We start from the raw sequence: 18,428 nt of genomic DNA, 5'->3' as shown, positions 1-18,428 counted from the left end.
TGGCGTCCTCTGTGGAACTGTGGGCTCTGTAGGCGAACTGGTATGGATCCAGGTTGGGCGGGAGGCGTGTGACTATGTGGGCCCGGACCAGTTTCTCGAAGCACTTCATGATGATTGGTGTGAGTACCACCGGGCGGTAGTCGTTTAGGCAGCTCACCGTGCTTTTCTTCGGGACTGGGATGATTGTTGAGGTTTTCAGGCAGGGTGGGATGGTGGCCTGAGACAGGGACTGGTTGAAGATGTTGGTGAAAACCCCGGCCAGCTGGTCGGCGCAGTCCCTCAGCACCCGTCCCAGGACGCCATCCGGCCCTGAGGCTTTTCTGGGGTCCACCGCCTTCAGCACGCGTCTCACTTCATGCTCTGTGAGGGTGAGGCTGCTGAGAGCTGGAGAGAGTGGTGTTTGTGTTATATCCTTTCTAAGTCTGTGCTTACACATATGCAGTAGAGTATAGGCTCGTTGTGTGTGTGCGTGTGTGTGTGTGTGTGTGTGTGTGTGTGTGTATGCGCGTGTGCGCTTGCGCTTGCGCATAATTCAAACATAATTCATTCTGGAAGCCATGAGTCTTTTCAGATTCCGAAGAATTAAATGTTATACTTTTGCCATTTTAGTATTCACCACTGCTGAGTGACATGACAACATTATATAACGTCGTGTTTTTTGAAAGCCACATTCCAATTTGTCTCTCAAATCCTGCTTCACCCCCTCCACCTCTGCTACCACCCGTGGTTGGCACCATAGAAAAGAAACTGAGCGCTCCTTCATCTGGACTCGTGGCTATCCGTATCCATGCTAAGATTGACAGGTGGTTTGACCTGCCAGGTATGTCTGTGAGCCATTGCAGATGATGTCTTGCATGCTGCATTCTAGTGCTGCTTTTAATTGAAGATTTACAGGACCTCAAATACAGTGAATATTATTGAATGAATGAATGAATGAATGAATGAATGAATGAGTGGACTTTATTGTCATTGCTACAGTACAGGTACCAAACAACGAAATTTAGGAGTGAATGCCTTGCAAGTAAATCACCTGGGGCAGATTTAGGAGTAAATCACCTGGGGCAGATTTAGGAGTGAATGCCTTGCAAGTAACTCACCTGGGGCAGATTGTGTAATAGGCCTACGAGGTGTTAAGCGTGTTAAATCATTACTAGTCCATAATCATACCATGTGGCAGCTACTGCATAATAATGTTCTGTTTTTGTCATTGTGTCCATCCACAGGTGATAACGTGATTGTCACTGCAGAGATCTGCAATGGCTCATCGAAGGATCTGGCATCAAAAGATCAGTCTGGACCAGAGGCAGACTTTTGCGTCCACCCAGAAGACGAGGACATGGACCGTGCAGACATTAAAAGAGATGGAGGTGCACATCCCCTCTTTTCCAAACAGACTGTAACCAAGGAGCTACAGATCCCTGGGGACCGAGACCTCTCTCTCCTGAACGCGTCCTAACGATTCCCACCGTAGTTGGGTCAGACCACGCCCACACCACGCCCACACCACGCCCACGCCACGCCAACTTCTGGAATATGTAGGGGTGTTCTCTGTATCTTGTTCTTCACGTAACACGGGGTGCACGATTAGATATAGGTTACCCATCTATGTATGCAACTCGGCGGCGCTGAGTGTGCCGCGGGCCTGGAACGCGCGCCTATTCTTAGTGTCAGTGATTGTGTTTGTGTTTGAGAAAAAAACGAAAAAAAAACACCCCTACATATTCAAGAAGTTGGCGTGGTCTGACCCAACTACGGTGGGAATAGTTAGGACGCCTCCTGAACTGCTCCATCATCATCAAGGTGGAATACAAGCTCAAGGTGTGTAGGTTATAGATACTGTCAACTGTCACGGCAGTTCTCTAATGGTTGAATGACCACTGTAAGAAAAAAAAAACCTGTTGAGAGGTTAGTATTACATACATGGGCACAAGTTACATTTTATTCACCAGGTAAAACTTTGCACATGTAACAACACTAATGAAGTCAGACCAGTGTTGATGTGTTAGAATAAGTTATAGCCTTAGGGTTATAGCACCTTTATGTCTGTTCTGCCTCTTTCAAGGTTTATCTGGATGTTCCTCTGGCTAGAGACCCTACAATTGAATTATCTGCTTTTATAGGCTCTGTCTTAAGTTCATCTCAATTAGACACCTCATCTATTGCAATAAATGTATCATAAGTAATTAGTGTGAAACAGTAAACTAATTATGACAGAGTGTGCAACGGATATGGAATGTTGATGACAACCATTATGGTTGTCCATATTTAGACCTGTTTACATTAAAGCCTCATTGATTCCTTCTATATGTCCTACCTTTTACTAAGCACCGATTTAACATTTCTATGCACATAGTGATGATTACATTGTGTCAGATTATCAACATTAGATGTGTTTTTGCTATGATGAAACATAGCCAGGAATCTCTGCCATATATAATAGACAGAAACAGATAGTAGTATAAATCCAATCTACACTGCCATAGAGTGCTTGACGGACAAGGATAACACTGAGATAAACCAAAGGCATATCTATGCATTTTTATTCATGGCACTTTTAGTTTTTGAACATTCAATAAATGAAAGGATGAATAATCTGCTTTGTGACTCAAGCGACGATTCAATGTTCGTGAGCTAAGCGTCTCTTCCAACACACTTGAAAGTGTTTAAAGAGTTACCGGGCGAGCATGGTAAAAATGTATTAAAATGCATTGCGAATGTGAATTACATTTCACATTAAAGTTGAAGAAAAATTCACCATCATAAATGAAAAACCATCATAAGGTAACATTGGGCACACAGAAGAATCATGACTGCTCTTTACAGCCAGTAGGTGGCGGTACTGACAACCACAACAACCGTGTGGCACATGGGGAGGGAGGGGGAGTCAGGCTGAATCGGAAGAAGAAGAAGACTCAAGGCTCCATTGTGGAAGAAGAGAGAAGAGAGAAGTGGCTCCGGCCGGACGAAAGAAAGGACTGAAACTGGAAGACTTCAAAGCGAACCACCATCTCGGACAAACGCATGCCGGAGGTAGAGAATCGTGTTCATTACACATTACAGTACCATAATTATGTCTGGAATTCAATGCTTTTATATGGGAATAACCCAGACCAGCAAGCGGATACGAACCACGTACCTCGCTAAAGTGAGCTAGCTTGCTAACTAGCTGTAATCCTTAGCCAGCATGCTAATATGCTAGCATATTATCTAGTAATATTAATAGACTAGATACTAACTATCCCCTCTGAATAATAATCATAGACTGGTTAATTAACGTGGTTAACCAGCTACAACCGCCAGTAGGGAGAGAGTGAGTCAGCCAAAAAAGGTAAAGCTAAAGCGGCATTCCCCCGGCTTAACATGGCGGCCCTTGTCTTGTTGTCTGAGGCTACAGTAGCATGCTAGCTAAAAGATGCTAACGGGCGTAGCGAGGCTCGAGCGATGCAGACTAGCCTCTACACGGCCGTGACGTCATGTCTGATCAGCCTCTACACGGCCGTGACGTCATGTCTGACCAGCCGACCAGCCAGCTATCCGTGACGTTAGAATTATAAGGTTCTATCTCCATTTTTGGTCCATTTTTAATTTTATTTTTTATTATACATAATCTGATCCATTAGGTGTTTATTAATGCCTGTGTGGTGTTTTTTTAAACATTTTTTTTTAATAAATGTTGACATTTTTGAGTTAGTAATTAATAAAATACAAAGTTTCCATCTCACAGAATATAATCGAATGTAAAAACTTTGACGCTCAATATCTCTGAACTGCCCTAAACGGAGATAGAACTTTATCATTTTAAGCTCACGTCTGGTGCGAGTATTGAGGTAGCTGGTCAGAGCGGTGCTGCTAGTATGTAAAGCTGTTGTCTCCTCTTCGCACTGAATGTTACTTATTGAATAGTTGAAGATATGTCAGTGAGCAGCGTTTGCTGTTTTATTGTAATTTGACGTGTGGGGGGGGAGAGGGAGAGGTTATCTTCAACTCCCCAATCTGTAGCTGTAACACTGGTGCAGGTGATGTAGACAGTCAGTCAGTCAATCGTGTGTAGTTGACGTGGGAGCGTGCACGGAATGTGCATTTTGAGTGGTTTAAACAAATGATTTGTTTAGTAATCCATTTTGGGAAAATAACCTAACTGTGCAGACTCAGAGGGCCTTTGGGGAAACAGTTCTCACTGTTATGGATAATATGTTTGTTTGTTTGTGTTGAATTTCAATCAGAAATGTTTGCTAATGTTAAGGCAAACGATGACTCTTTTTTGCAGGCTGAAATACAGAACTACTAATTCTCAATCATTTTCCTTCAATGTACATTTCTGAATATCAAAATTCCACGAATGACGTTCACATTTTACCTTCGTAGCAAAGGAGAAGACCAACCTAAAAAAAAAGAGGCTACATTTTAGGCTACAGTTCCTGACCGGTTCCAGTTTAGGTCAACAGACCACCTGAATGTCCTTAGTGACCATTCTCACAACCTAATTAAACAGCGTCATTTGGCACGAGCATCACCCCACACAGGCTATGATTTCCATGCCATTACATGGAGGAATTGGCAGATGAAAAGCATACACAACGTCTGCCATTTGGTCCGTACAATCCCCAAAACCTTCGCATTTTTACTGACTTTTTCTACCACCTGCTATTCACCATTTAAACCGTCCGCAAGGACAGATTGCTTCTTGCCATGGAGGAAACTTAATTTTCTATAGGAGCCCTAGAGATTGATGTGTACTGATGCGTCGGAAGGACACAGAGTGACATCTATCAGATCTCCATTTAATGCTTAGATTTGTAGCCATTTAATTTGTTGTTTTTGTTCCATACAGTGCAGCCTAACCATTTTGTAGTTTTCCCTGCTGAAATGTTTGACCCGTGGGATTTCTCTTCTCTTTTTCTTCTCCTTCTGTTGCAATACTGACCATCTGTAGGAGCTGGGATATAAGACCTCACAAGCCCACGTACATTAAATAAGGACACTCCAAAACAATACCAAAACACATTTACGAGCGCACTAAAGGCACTAAGATTTGGAACTGGTAGCGCCGGCCAGCATCATGTCTCGCAGAAGAAGCCGCAGTCCAACTCCACCCTCCGCCAGCTCCAACAACCCTCGTGATTTGGAGAGGAGGATTTTTGTGGGGAATTTGCCAACCACCCTCATGGAAGGGAAGGATTTGCAGGAGATGTTCAGTCCATATGGAAAGATACAGGGTTAGTAGTCAACACACTATACACTAGGGCAGGAGTCAACACTATACACTAGGGTAGTAGTCAACACTATACACTAGGGGTAGACACTACACAAAGTACTCTGCTCAGCCCTTAGTCAATACTATACACTAAGGTAGTAGTCAACACTATACACTAGGGTAGTAGTCAATACTAGGGGTGGGCATCGATGATCGATTAATTGATCGATAAGGTCTTGGTCGATCACAAAATATTTTGCTCGATAATCGTTTTTTTTATTATTTTTTATTTTTTTATAATAATAATAATAATAATGGAAATTAGTTTGTCCACGTTATGTGTGAGAAATGAACTTTGCATTTGCCTTTGCATTGAATTTCGCAACGCAGTACGGCATGACGGTAGTTCCCGTACGTTAGTGTAACCTGACCTCCGGTCAGCGCCATGGCACAGCTCTTCGGGGAGCAATACGCAGCAGGCGCTGCTGCTGACAAGTTTGCACCTTTCTGAGGGAGCCTTCTGCGGGCCTGAACTGCGACCCAACTAGGGATGGACGGTTTTTCGGTTATACCGAAAACCGGGGTTTATAAAAATAGAAACGGTTTTTTATCAAAACCGTCTGAAACCGTTTTTTTTTTTTTTTTTTTTTATGAAAAAAAAAACCTTATTGATTAATCGATAATTGATCGTTAATTCGTTACGATGATCGAACAAAAAATGTTGATCGTTCGCCCACCCCTAGTCAATACACTACACACTAGGTAATTTCTAGGGTTACTAGACAACACACTATCTACGAGTGAGGAGTAAACTTTCAGGGGTAATGTTTGACCAACAACACTTATATGTTACAACTAATAACAAATCATTTTAGGATGACAATTTGGTCCTTTTAAAACCTTCAATTGTATTCTGTAAAACTTCACATTAAGTTGCTCCTATACCTCTGTTCTAACACTAATTACTCTAGTAACAACGTTCATCGTGATGCTAATATGTAGCTTGCTTTAATTGCATGGCAATACAATTAGTGTTGATCAGTGTAACTACACAGGTCTAAGTGCAGTATAATGTCACGTTTTTGTTTGAATGCCTCGGTAAGAACATCCTTGGCTTTCTTATTCAGAGGACCGAATTGGCTCCAACCTGGCAACTGTTTTCTGATTATGACGTCCAAAACACAAAACCAATGTTCCTTTTTCCAGCCTTTTCCATGCTCCGCGGGTTCGGATTTGTGCAGTTTGAGCGTGTTGAGGAAGCAGAGGCTGCGAAAGCGGGACATAAAGGGCGTTTTTATAAAGGGTATAAACTAGGTAAGACTCCCCTGCAATAGAAGTGACTACTCAGTTAACAGTCTTAAGTGTTCAGACAATAACACTTTATTTGTACTGCTTTGGCTAAGCCATTGAATAAGCCAGGTTCAGTCATATACCGGTAAATGAATTTTAATAAATGTTTTGCAGGTCACTAAGGTTATTGGAATGGATACTGTAGGCATTTCAGATATTTTTAGGGTCCCCACTTCCATCCATAGGCCAAGGACTTGTTAGTTGTAGAAAATGTTTTGCTCCAGATTTGCAATATTTTGTTGGAATGAATGAATGCTAAAATTGTTGTGACCAATGGTTTTTTAAACGAATAAACCGAGATTTGCCTGTTTTTTGAGTTTGTTGGACAACTGATTAATGAAAAAAACTTTCGTTTTCAGAATGGATCATTTTTCAGTTTATATTCTATTCAAAAGTAATGTAAAACATCCTCCCCGTAGTCCTTATCAGATGTTTTGTTCAAGTTTTAATATTGTTAACACTAGAGTGAATTTTGATCACAAATATATAACAAATAATGAAGATAATTTCTGAGAATCTGCGTAATTTTTCTACCTCGTCCAATTTTCAATTTCTTGACGATAAATTTGGATTTTCATACCTGGAATTTTCTGCACTTCAATTTTATGGACCGTGAAAGTATATCCGCCGTGAATGACAGTTCATGCCATATTAAACCTTTTTCCCGCTGATTCATAAATGTACCTGTTATGTTGAACGTTTTGGATTGATTTATTTTCAGATGTAAATATGGCAGTGGAGCGGCGACAGAATAAAGCTCAATCCCGGCAGAGCCCGCCACGCAGGTACAGTAACGTTACCGTGGGTGTGAAGAACTACCAACGTCTCCGCTACTCTCTGGTAAAACGGTCTTTTCCACAAGTCATCTCCACTTGGTGGTCGAAGCACTTTGACTAAAACGGCTCGTTACAACATCCTCGGCGTTTGTCTTCTCTCTTTGCGGCGAGATATTCGGTCTTTGGTCACAGTTGTTTTGAATTTCAGAAATTGCTGAAATAAAATTGACGAAGGGGTTTTGGGGTGAAATTCTGTGTCTTTGTCTTTCAAAGATGTCTGTTGGTGTTTCACAATATTTGTTTCCACTTAGCGTTCTTGGTCTTTCCGTTCCACTTTGCGTTCCAATAGGGTTGGGCGGTATCCAATTTTTCACGCTGTTAAACCGCCCCCAAATCTTACTGCTGGATTAAAATTCACATTGTAAGACTTTGAAGAGCCGCCAATTTCAGCAACAAAACAAAAAAAAAAAAAAACTGCAAAAAATACTTTCGGTTAGTAATGAGACTATGGGGCCCGCCTATATATAGGAAACACTGGTCACCAACACGCACAAAGCACAGAACGTGTTATGGCAGAAGAAGAGTGCTGTGGAGGAGAAGCGTTCACGTGACACACGATTATGATCGCTTCTAAATAGTTGGTCTTTTTTGACAGGTTATTCGTGACAAATTATGTTGTTTACGAAAAGGTCTCATCACTTTCATAGCATCTTCAACCACACAGACAGTAGTGCTGGACAAACACTCTTAAGCTGTTTTATTATATATATATAATATACTTCGTCCTCCAATTAGCTTAATTTAGTTAACTGCTTTTTGTCCGATAAGTTTTAGGTTTGCGAATGGACACCAGTTTATTGTGTAGCGCTAGCTTAGATAAACAGTATTTGCGTTTTTAAATATCTTGCTGCGATAAGTGGTCTCTGTTCTTGCGCTTAATGTCTTTCTTAAATTCACAAATTAATTTATTTTACACAGAACACAATCGCGGTGGTCAGTTTCTCAGTTCTGAGTACGCAATAAAGAACAGTTTTGTTTTTGTGTGGTAATTTGTCTCTGAATTGTCTCCTTTTTTGCATAAACTGATTCCATTGATTCATGGGTAGAAATTCTTGTGTACTCATGGCTTTCCTGAAAAGAATTTTCTCGAAAGTAAAATCTCATAAAATGTGAAGCATGAATATGTTTCTTTGTCGTAGTTGCGTTCTCAAGTTTAGTTGCGCTAAATCTCCACAAAAGCATCTCTTAAATGGGAAATGCGGGGAAAATAAAAATGTCATCTGTGACATGGAACCATAAATATTTGAAGGGCACTGCCGTCCAAATATCTGTCCATAGCAGCAAACATCATTCTAAATCACACCACTTTATCAATGTGAAGGGAAACCTATTGCGGCCCATTGGGAAAACCTGTATTGCGTCCATTGTTGGAAGGCCTCCTCTGGCTCTCTCTGTCTCTAATCACTGAAACTGGAGCTTGTCTGTTGATCTTTGGCGTTCCCGTCCCAAAAAAGAAAAGAGAATCAACTTTATTTTTTTGGACTTTTTTTTGGTTTGTTTTTTAACTTTATTTTCTTGTAACACATGTATCTTTATCCCAACCCTTTTACCTGCCATTTTCACTAACTGCTTTTTGTCCTTCCAGGGCACCGTACAGCGGTTACGGAGAGGGCCGGGAGCCCCGGCCCCGCTCCCGCTCTCCCATGCACGGGCGCGACGCCCGGGAGCACCGTGACAGCAGAGAGCCTGGTCGGGAGCCGAGGCCCGCCCACCCCCGTGACCACGAACCCCGAGACCCCAGCTACGACCGCTACCACGGTTCAGCCAGCAGGGAGAAGGACTCCAGAGGGGAGCCCCGGGGGGCAGACCCCAGAGACCCCTCATACAGGTGACCTGACCGCAGAGACCCCTCATACAGGTCACCTGACCCCAGACCCCTCATACAGGTCACCTGACCCCAGAGACCCCTCATACAGGTCACCTGACCCCAGAGACCCCTCATACAGGTCACCTGACCCCAGAGACCCCTCATACAGGTCACCTGATCCCAGAGACCCCTCATACAGGTCACCTGACCCCAGACACCCTTCATACAGATGACCTGACCCCAGAGACCCCTCATTCAGATGTCCTGACCCCAGAGACCCTTCATACAGGTCACCTGACCCCAGAGACCCCTCATACAGGTCACCTGACCCCAGAGACCCCTCATACAGGTCACCTGACCCCAGAGACCCCTCATACAGGTCACCTGACCCCAGAGACCCCTCATACAGATGACCTGACCCCAGAGACCCCTCATACAGGTCACCTGACCCCAGAGACCCCTCATACAGGTCACCTGACCCCAGAGACCCCTCATACAGGTGACCTGACCCCAGAGACCCCTCATACAGATGACCTGACCCCAGAGACCCCTCATACAGGTCACCTGACCCCAGATACCCCTCATACAGGTCACCTGACCCCAGAGACCCCTCATACAGGTCACCTGACCCCAGAGACCCCTCATACAGATGACCTGACCCCAGAGACCCCTCATACAGGTCACCTGACCCCAGAGACCCTCATACAGGTCACCTGACCCCAGAGACCCCTCATACAGGTCACCTGACCCCAGAGACCCCTCATACAGATGACCTGACCCCAGAGACCCCTCATACAGGTCACCTGACCCCAGAGACCCTCATACAGGTCACCTGACCCCAGAGACCCCTCATACAGGTGACCTGACCCCAGACCCCTCATACAGGTGATCTGACCCCAGGCTCTAGGGATGACCCTCCACTAGACTAGATGTGGGGTTCCTACCAAGGTCTGGAAAAGTATGGAATCAAATATCAACCTTTTCCAGTCCTGAGAAAAGTATGGGAAAAGCAAAAATGTAAAATAAATAAATAAAAAGATTTATTAATGTATTGAATATATTTTAAAAGACACAGATCTACATTGCTGCGTTACGTCACTGAGCTAGGACCATTACCCTTCCTTTGTCACATTAGGTGGTTGAGAACATGCCTGACCCTGTCAGTGACGGGGGCGGGGGGGGGGGGGGGGGGTGTGTGCGCGAGGATCTCGTCAAAAGTGTTCTATTGATGTGTAAACGTCACTTCGGCCCCTTGCTGCACCAAGCCCTCACCTTGCTCTTCAGCAGTACTCACTCACTATTCACAATGTCTTACTAAAACATTCTTCTTCTACGGTGCTTTGCAGAGATGTGGGGTATGAGCGATATATCCGTGGCGGTGTGGGCGCAGCAGAAGATTACTACCGCAAGAAGGATGAACCTTACAGGGAGCCTTACAGGGACCCGTGGAACGGCCGGAGGGAACCAGAAGGTAGCTGTTCAAGCCTAGTGTTCCACATTTACATTTTTGGCATTTAGCAAAAACGCCTTTATCAAACCAAAGCAACTTACAACAAGTAAGCAAGTACATTTGTCTAAATAAGTGAATCCATATAGAGTATAGAAGTTCACATAATAGATACATTCTCAGATGCCTACCGATCACTTATCCCCCTATTTATATCCCCCCTATTGATGTCTGTTTATGTCTCATTCTAGTTTTTTTTTTATTATCTTAGGACTGTGTTTGTTTGTTAGCACCTAGGGTTTGCATTTAAATGTCGTTGTATTTGTTACAATGACAATAAAGATTATTCATTCATCTATCCATCATTATCACCAGAACAGGGTTGTCTATGCTACGACCAGGGGCCATTGGCAGTCGTAACGCTGGATGTTCTGGCTTAACTTGTTCTGGCTACTTTGTCTAGACAAAATATTCTTGTCATCTTTAAAAAAACATAAATCGGAAAGTAATTGAATGTCATTCAGTCACGGTCGGTCAGTCAGTCACTGTCAGTGAAGCGTTGTTTGTTTGTCTGAGTTTTCAAAGGGGCCGTGGCTTAGCAATAGGTCCATTCTAGTATACGGTAGTTTCTTGTTTGTTTGTTCAACCTGTGTTTGTTTGTTGTTCTCCCTGCATTACCTCCAGTGGCCAGTAGGGACCAGCCGAGCAGCGGTGCCAAGATGTCTCCTCTGCCAGACGAGCGTGCCCGGGTAGAGGAGCGGCGGCGTAACGAGCTGTACCGCCAGTACTATGAGGAGCTGCAGCGGCGCTACGACATCGAGCGGCCCGTCGACTGCTCTGTCATCGTCGTCAACAAGGCTCAGAAGTATGGCTCTTTTACAGGCAGCACACTTACATTTACATTACATTTACATTTTTGGCACTTAGCAGACGCCTTATTCCAAAGCGACTTACGATCGATATATTTGACTAAGCAAGTGAATCATCAATCCACCAGTCGTAGCAGGAGGAGTAATCTAGCTCAGCCCTGGGGCCATTGGCAGTCTCTTTGATAGAAGCTTCTTTTTTTTTAAATATATTTTTTATATATATAGACACTAGAGAAACAGTACAGCCTCACCGAATGAAGCATTCATCGTTTCTGATGTACGATACATCTGATCATCTCTAAGCCTTTATTAAAGTCCTAGTCATCCTGTCTTTAGTTGAATTTTACATTCAAAGCAGGTGGCATGTTTTCATTTCATATCCGCCTGTGTGTTTGTGCGCGTTCGTTCGTGTGTGTGTGTGTGTCTCTGTGTGTGTGTGTGTGTGTGCGCGTGTGTGTGTGCCTGCACGTGCGCGTGTGTGCTGTCCCAACTGTAGGGAGTATGCTGAGACAGTTGGCAGGAAGGTGAGAGACCTGGGCATGGTGGTGGACCTGATCTTCCTGAACACGGAGGTGTCCCTCACCCAGGCCCTGGAGGACGTGGGCCGGGCCCGGACCCCCTTCGCCATCATCATCACCCAGCAGCACCAGGTGCACCGCTCCTGCACCGTCAACATCCTGTTCGGCACGCCGCAAGGTAAGGTCCCGAGACCGCCGTGATTTGAGTAGAGCTTATTTAAAGAAAACCCCTTTATTTTTTATTCTTTTAAAAAATATATGTTTTTAGGGCATTTCTGCTTAGATAGAGACAGTAGAGATTGACAGGAAGGATGGGTGAGTGAGAGAGGGGGGGATGACATGCATGTGCTACACCACTAAGCGCCCTAAGAAAACCCTTTAAGCTAAGAGTTTATTATTATTTATTATGCCAGATAAGATAAGAGGAGGATTTAGGTTACAGGCTGGACTAACTTGACACGCAACAAAAACAGTCTACAACATTCAAGTTTTTTTTTTTTTAAACCCATCTGTCTATTTATTATATATATACTTTTTTTGCATGAACTCACGTCTCTTCTCTCTCCTATCAGAGCATCGTAACATGCCCATGGAGGACGCCATGGTCCTGGTCGCTCACAACTACGACGCCTTCAAGGTGGAACACCGGGACAAGGAGCGCGAGGAGACTGCCCGCAAGGCTGCCAAGATGGCCGACGACGTGCTGATGAGGGAGCACGAGAGAGAAGGCCACCCCGTCTCCCTGCTGCCTGCCATCACCCTGCTGTCTGAGTGCAGGTCAGTCTGTCTGTCTGTCTTTCTCATCATAGATGAGGGATACACCAGGGGAGGCTGGAGGAGGTAGAAATCGGAGGACAATGCAATGAACGGAATGAGGAATGATATCAAGCACCAATACATTACAATGAGCCCGTCCTCCGATTTCTCCCTTCAAAGGAATACACTTGTCTATGTATACCTTTCTGCGTTGGCATCTCATGCCAGTGAAGCATTCTAGACTTGACTTGATTGTCTCCCCCCCCCCCCCGCCCACTGGTAGGTTCCTGACCCCTGAGGAGCTGGACAGTCTGATAGAGTATCTGAGAGACAAGAGGGAACGCCTCACCAGGGGCTCGACCGACCCACACACAGGTGAGCCTCTCCTCTCCTCCTCCTCCTCTCTTCTCTCCTCTGCTCTGTGGAGGTGAAGGGCTTCAGCCTGGCCCGTGAGGCCTCGTCTGAGGCTGGAGAGAGACGTGTGCTCTGCTGGGGTCAGCTTCAGACCCAGCTTTGTCCTGATAACTCGTTTGAACCGTTTAACGATACGAAACACCTCTGTAATGTGATGGTGTCCACGATGGGAGTGTCTTGATATTGATTATTGATTAGCCAGTGAAATCAAACGAGTCAATGACACAGTATACCACGACACACTGACTAACATTCTCCTCTCTCTCTCTCTCCCTCTCTCTCTCCCTCTCTCTCCCCCCCCCCCCCAGCTGCAGCCCACCCCCCTGCAGCCACCGCCCCCCATGAGGGCCCGCCCCCAGTCCAGACCATGCCCCCTGTTAGCCATGTCCAGCACCCCTCCCACCTGGCCCACCCCTCCAGCCACATGGGCCTGCCCCCCCCCTCTATCCCCTCCTCCGCCAGCAACCACCAGCAGGAGCTGCAGGCCAAGATCCTCAGCCTGTTCAACAGCGGCGTTGGGGGGTCCGCCGCTTCCCCCAGCCCCAACATGCCCCCCCCGAACTACAGCCAGCCGCCCACCTCTTTACCCTCCCCCGCTGCCTCCTCCCTGAGCAGCATGATGGGGGCTCGCCCCCCCATGAGGCCGGGCGCCCTCCCCCCAGGCGCCCCCCCGGGCTACGGCATCCCGCCGGGCCGCATGACGGGCCCCCCTCCGGCCCTGAGACCCCCCTCGACGGGGGCGGGCATCAACTTCGACAACCCCAGTGTTCAGAAGGCCCTGGACACGCTCATTCAGAGCGGACCCTCTCTCAACCACCTGGTGAACCCCGGGAGCGCGGCCGTGCCCAGACCGGGCCCGCCCCCCGCCATGTCCATGTACCGTCATCCCTACTGAGGAGGAGGAAGAGGATGATGATGACCCCCACCCCACCCCTCAACCTGTTCTTATGTGACAGCTCCTTCCCCTTCTCCGCTCGTCTATGACAAATCAAGTTTTGTTAAATGAATTTACCACAGATTACCGTACTTTCCGGACTATAAGTCGCTCCGGAGTATAAGTCGCATCAGTCAAAAAATGCGACATTAAGAGGAAAAAACATATATAAGTCGCACTGGACTATAAGTCGCATTTATTTAGAAATATATTTCACAAAATCCAAGACCAAGAACAGACATTTTATCTGGAAAGGCAAGTTTATTCAACTACACAATAGCACACAGAACAACAGGCTGAATAGAAGTCCGGTATGTTAACATAACACATTAACAGTTATTCAGCAACACAATAGCATAAAGAACATACCTGGGAGGCTGAATAGGCTAAATTAACATAACAAGCCAGCGAGTCCAACAAGCAAGTTACCAGTAAGCAAGTCCACCAAGCTACCGTTTGCTTAGCTTCAACAAGCTAATGTTTTAGATAACTTCTTCAGGGGAATAGGAGCAGCATATAGTTGTCACAAGCCCAGAGCGGCCTCTGTCGGCTGTAGACAGTAATGTTTACTCCTTGGTTCATGTCAGTCAGTATGAAATTCTATATATATTGATATATAAGTCGCACCTGACTATAAGTCGCAGGACCAGCCAAACTATGAAAAAAAACGCGACTTATAGTCCGGAAAATACGGTAAATGGCATTTGTAGGTGTTGAGTAGACATTGAGTTTTTGTTTTCACATTTGTAATTAAATGCTTTTAAAAAGTTGAAAATGATTTCTTTTTTTACCCCCGGGTTATTGTAACGGCAGGCCCTCGTTATTCGTTCAGACTATTTGACAGTCAGACATTTTATTTGGTTGTGATCAGACTCTCTAGGTGTTCTGAACAGTGTGAGTTGCTTTACTGCATGTCGGCAGATATCGTCGGGCCCTGTTCCAATACTGTTATAGTACATCGTTTCCTCCTTCCTCCCGCGGAGGTCGTCACTGGTCTAACGTAATTGGAGCGGTCCCAGCTAGGTCTCGAAGGAAGGAAGGAGTGATGGAGGCTCTGGTGTGGCTTTGGGGCGGTTCTACACAGCTGTACTTTTATACGGTTTCCTGTGTGAATGTAAATACTATCAGTTGTCCAGAAATAATAAAACTTTTTTTTTCCCAATGTGAAATCATTGTTGTTCTTTGCTGTAATCGTGACCCACTCCAACGTGTTTTGTTTGACCAGTTCAGACAGGACACTTGATGATTCAACACTAACGTCAGTTGAATCATTATTTAATGAAAATGGAAATACATTTAAGTTTGGCATAATTGCCTCTGTATAGCTAGGGACTAGGCACTAGGGATTAGGGATTCAGGACTAGGGACTAGATACTATGGATTAGGGACTAGGGACTAGGCACTAGGGATTAGGGACTAGGGATTGACAGCCACTAAGAAGAGAGGGAAATGGACAGATATAGTAACAGTGTGACAACATGAAGCTAAACACAGAGACATGAGAACCGCATGGGAGGGGTGTGTCCAAGATGAGGTCAGAGTTCAGAGAGCGTGAGACCCGGTTCACTTGTGACTCCTCCCACCGTCCAAGGGACGAGAGGAGGAGAGGAGAGTGGAAGAGGAGAGGAGATGAGAAGAGAGGGGAGGAGAGGAGAGAGGAGGAGAGGAGAGAGGAAGAGGAGAGGAGAAGAGAGGGGAGGAGAGGAGGAGAGGGGAGGGGAGGAGAGGAGAGGAGAGGACAGGAGAAGAGAGGAGAGGACAGGAGAGGAGAAGAGAAGAGGAGAGAGGAGGAGAGGAGAGGACAGGAGAGGAGAAGAGAAGAGGAGAGAGGAGGAGAGGAGAGGGGAGGAGAGGAGAGGATAGGGGAGGAGAGGAGAGAAAAGGAGAGGAGAGAAAAGGAGAGGAAGAGAAGAGAAAAAGAGAGAACTTCCTCTAAAACACACCACCCAGACAGGAAGTGAAGGATACAGTTCTCGTCTCCAGAGCGGTTCTTGGGCGGGCCGGGCATGTTGAGCAGCACCAGCTTGGCATCCTGGGACTTCTTCACGATGGCGCCGTTCAGCCTCAGCGCCGTGTGCATGCGACGCACGCTGGATTGGTTGCTAGGAGAGGACAGAGGAAGGTCAGGTGATAGAAAACTCACCCATCACATCATATAATAGAATACAATAGAAAATAATAGAATAGAATAGAATAGAAGTGAATATTCTATACAGGTGCAATAGCATAGGAGCTACAGCTACCAACAGCTTATAGAAATGTCATTTGTACACTCAATAGATGTTTTGTCTCTACGATTCAGTCAGTCAGTCAGTCTCTCTCTCACTCACTCACTCACTCACTCTCTCATTGTCTCTTTCACTCACTCACTCTCACTCACTCACTCTTTCACTCACTCTTACTCAATCTCTCACTCTTTCACTCACACTTTCACTCACTCACTCACTCTCTCACTCACTCACTCACAAACTCATTCACTCTCTCACACACACACTCACACACACACTCACACTCACACTCACACTCACACACACACACACACACACACACACACACACACACACACACACACACACACACACACACACACACACACACACACACACACACACACACTCATTCCATTATTCAGTTGTTGTTCCAGAGAACACTCAGACATTATTGCTGTGCTAATAAGAAGTGGGCAGTAATTGATTGCAAAGAGCTGATGATGAAACGTCGTGTTACACAGTGAGCTCCATCTGTGCTAGTGTACTTACAGGTTCTCCCATTCGCTGCAGCATGACAAGGACAGAAAGACAGGATGAGAAGGAGAGGAACAGAGAATGAACAGACCAGAGGAAGGAGAAAGGAGGAGAACGACTTGTACAGAACAAGCACATTTAATAAGACCAAATAATACCAATGTCATGCGTCTTCTTTTACGACGTCGTTAGAACTCGCGACGGGAAACTTTGATGGGAAAATCATTCGCGGCTTCTTATAAATCGCTCGAATTAAAGTCGCCTGAACTGTTTTAAGCCACAAAGATAATAACGTAATGGGAAACGGGTTTGTGACCCTGGGGGGCAGGAGGCAATCAGCGTACTTGATCAATAATCAGTGTTATCTGTCATAATCAATACCCAGACTCCCCCGGAGACCCTGCCCCTCTCCCCCCCCAGACTCACGGCTTCATGATGAAGATGTCCTTGATGCCCTCGGGGGTCCCGGCGCCGGGGGGCTTGGCGGCCGGCTCTCCGTCGCACTTCTCTGTCCAGGTCATCTGGGGTCGCCGGGGTCAGGGGCGTGGCCGGGGTCAGGGGCGTGGCCGGGGTGTAATGTAGCCAATCAAGAAGCGAGCTGACTTCTTCTTTTCGGATGGAAATATCGGCGCACACCACACACAAAATACGACCAAGGCTGTTCAATCCAAGAATTTTTATCTTTTTAAAATTGTAAAATTATAAAATTATTTTTGTAACAAAAAACGTCAATAAAACCATTTTTTTGCCCATGATTTGGCGGCCCACTTGCAGTACTCTCGCGGACCACCAGTGGGCCGCGGCCCATAGGTTGGGAACCGCTGGTATAGATTAAAATCTATCCAGTTCCCCACAGAGCAATCTCACATAGAAATAAGATAAGAAGATAAGAGAACCACCGTCTTCTTTTTAGCCTGTAGAGAGAAATGTTTCTCATTGAGAGTCCAGCCTTAAAAGCGATGAAACGGTCATTTTAATCCATCCAATTTTGTAATGGACGCGTCTGAGCATCGGTCTACTGATAGTCTGATGGCGGAATGTCAGGGTTAGAGAGACCGTGCCCCCTGGCGGACATGTGTGGAATGTCAGGGTTAGAGAGACAGTGCCCCCTGGCGGACATGTGTTGTTACCACACCACAGCGTTGACACCACTGATGTGATCGCACATGACATGAGGGATCAGCCTACTTAGGTATGTAAAACCTTAAATACACACTGAATCGAAACCGAAACTAATCGAAGGAAATGAACTGACTTTGAGTGATGGGCCTAGCCGTTATTTTCATCAACTCTCATTCTGAGTTACAATTGGCGGCCCTGTCTTGTTGTCTGAGGCAGTAGCTTGCTAGCTAAACGTGCTAACGGGCGTAGCGAGGCAGCGATGCAGACTGGCTATGGCATTGATTGATTGATTGAAAACTTTATTAGAAGATTTGCAGAAGTAGGTACATGAAAGTACATATTACATACAAGGTCAACTAACAGGATAAAAACCCAAGAAAGCCACTGGCTTATTTCAATTGGGGTCCTTGGCAAGCCACTTTAACATGTATTAGCTA

The 18,428-nt window shown here is 45.6% G+C and overlaps 1 protein-coding gene across 2 annotated transcripts; it reads left to right on the top strand.

The window, feature by feature from the left end:
* Positions 1–2,902: 2,902 nt before the first annotated feature.
* On the top strand, positions 2,903–15,288 carry LOC308173670 (nuclear receptor coactivator 5-like). Of its 2 annotated transcripts, XM_080548711.1 has the most exons (11): positions 2,943–3,030; positions 4,934–5,216; positions 6,401–6,508; positions 7,266–7,329; positions 8,966–9,208; positions 10,534–10,658; positions 11,319–11,499; positions 12,000–12,199; positions 12,594–12,798; positions 13,061–13,152; positions 13,500–15,288. In XM_080548711.1, the coding sequence occupies exons 2-11, from the start codon at positions 5,060–5,062 to the stop codon at positions 14,084–14,086; spliced, it is 1,962 nt and encodes a 653-aa protein (XP_080404837.1). In that variant the 5' UTR covers positions 2,943–3,030; positions 4,934–5,059; the 3' UTR covers positions 14,087–15,288. The 2 variants fall into 2 exon arrangements, with proteins under 2 accessions (XP_080404838.1, XP_080404837.1); XM_080548712.1 differs by lacking the exons at positions 4,934–5,216; positions 6,401–6,508 and having other exon boundaries at positions 2,903–3,030.
* Positions 15,289–18,428: the final 3,140 nt, after the last annotated feature.

The sequence above is a fragment of the Nansenia antarctica genome, assembly GCF_963989245.1.
Source record: "Nansenia antarctica genome assembly, chromosome: 18".
NCBI lineage: Eukaryota > Metazoa > Chordata > Actinopteri > Argentiniformes > Microstomatidae > Nansenia > Nansenia antarctica.
This window is presented reverse-complemented; position numbering and strand designations above follow the sequence as displayed.

What these genes read in the sequence shown, in the direction of transcription:
- LOC308173670 (XM_080548711.1), top strand. Translation starts at nt 5,060, where the DNA reads ATGTCTCGCAGAAGAAGCCGCAGTCCAACTCCACCCTCCGCCAGCTCC. An exon ending in CGGCAGAGCCCGCCACGCAG is followed by an intron (nt 7,330 to 8,965) that starts GTACAGTAACGT and finishes TTGTCCTTCCAG; the next exon opens with GGCACCGTACAGCGGTTACG. An exon ending in CGGCCGGAGGGAACCAGAAG is followed by an intron (nt 10,659 to 11,318) that starts GTAGCTGTTCAA and finishes CATTACCTCCAG; the next exon opens with TGGCCAGTAGGGACCAGCCG.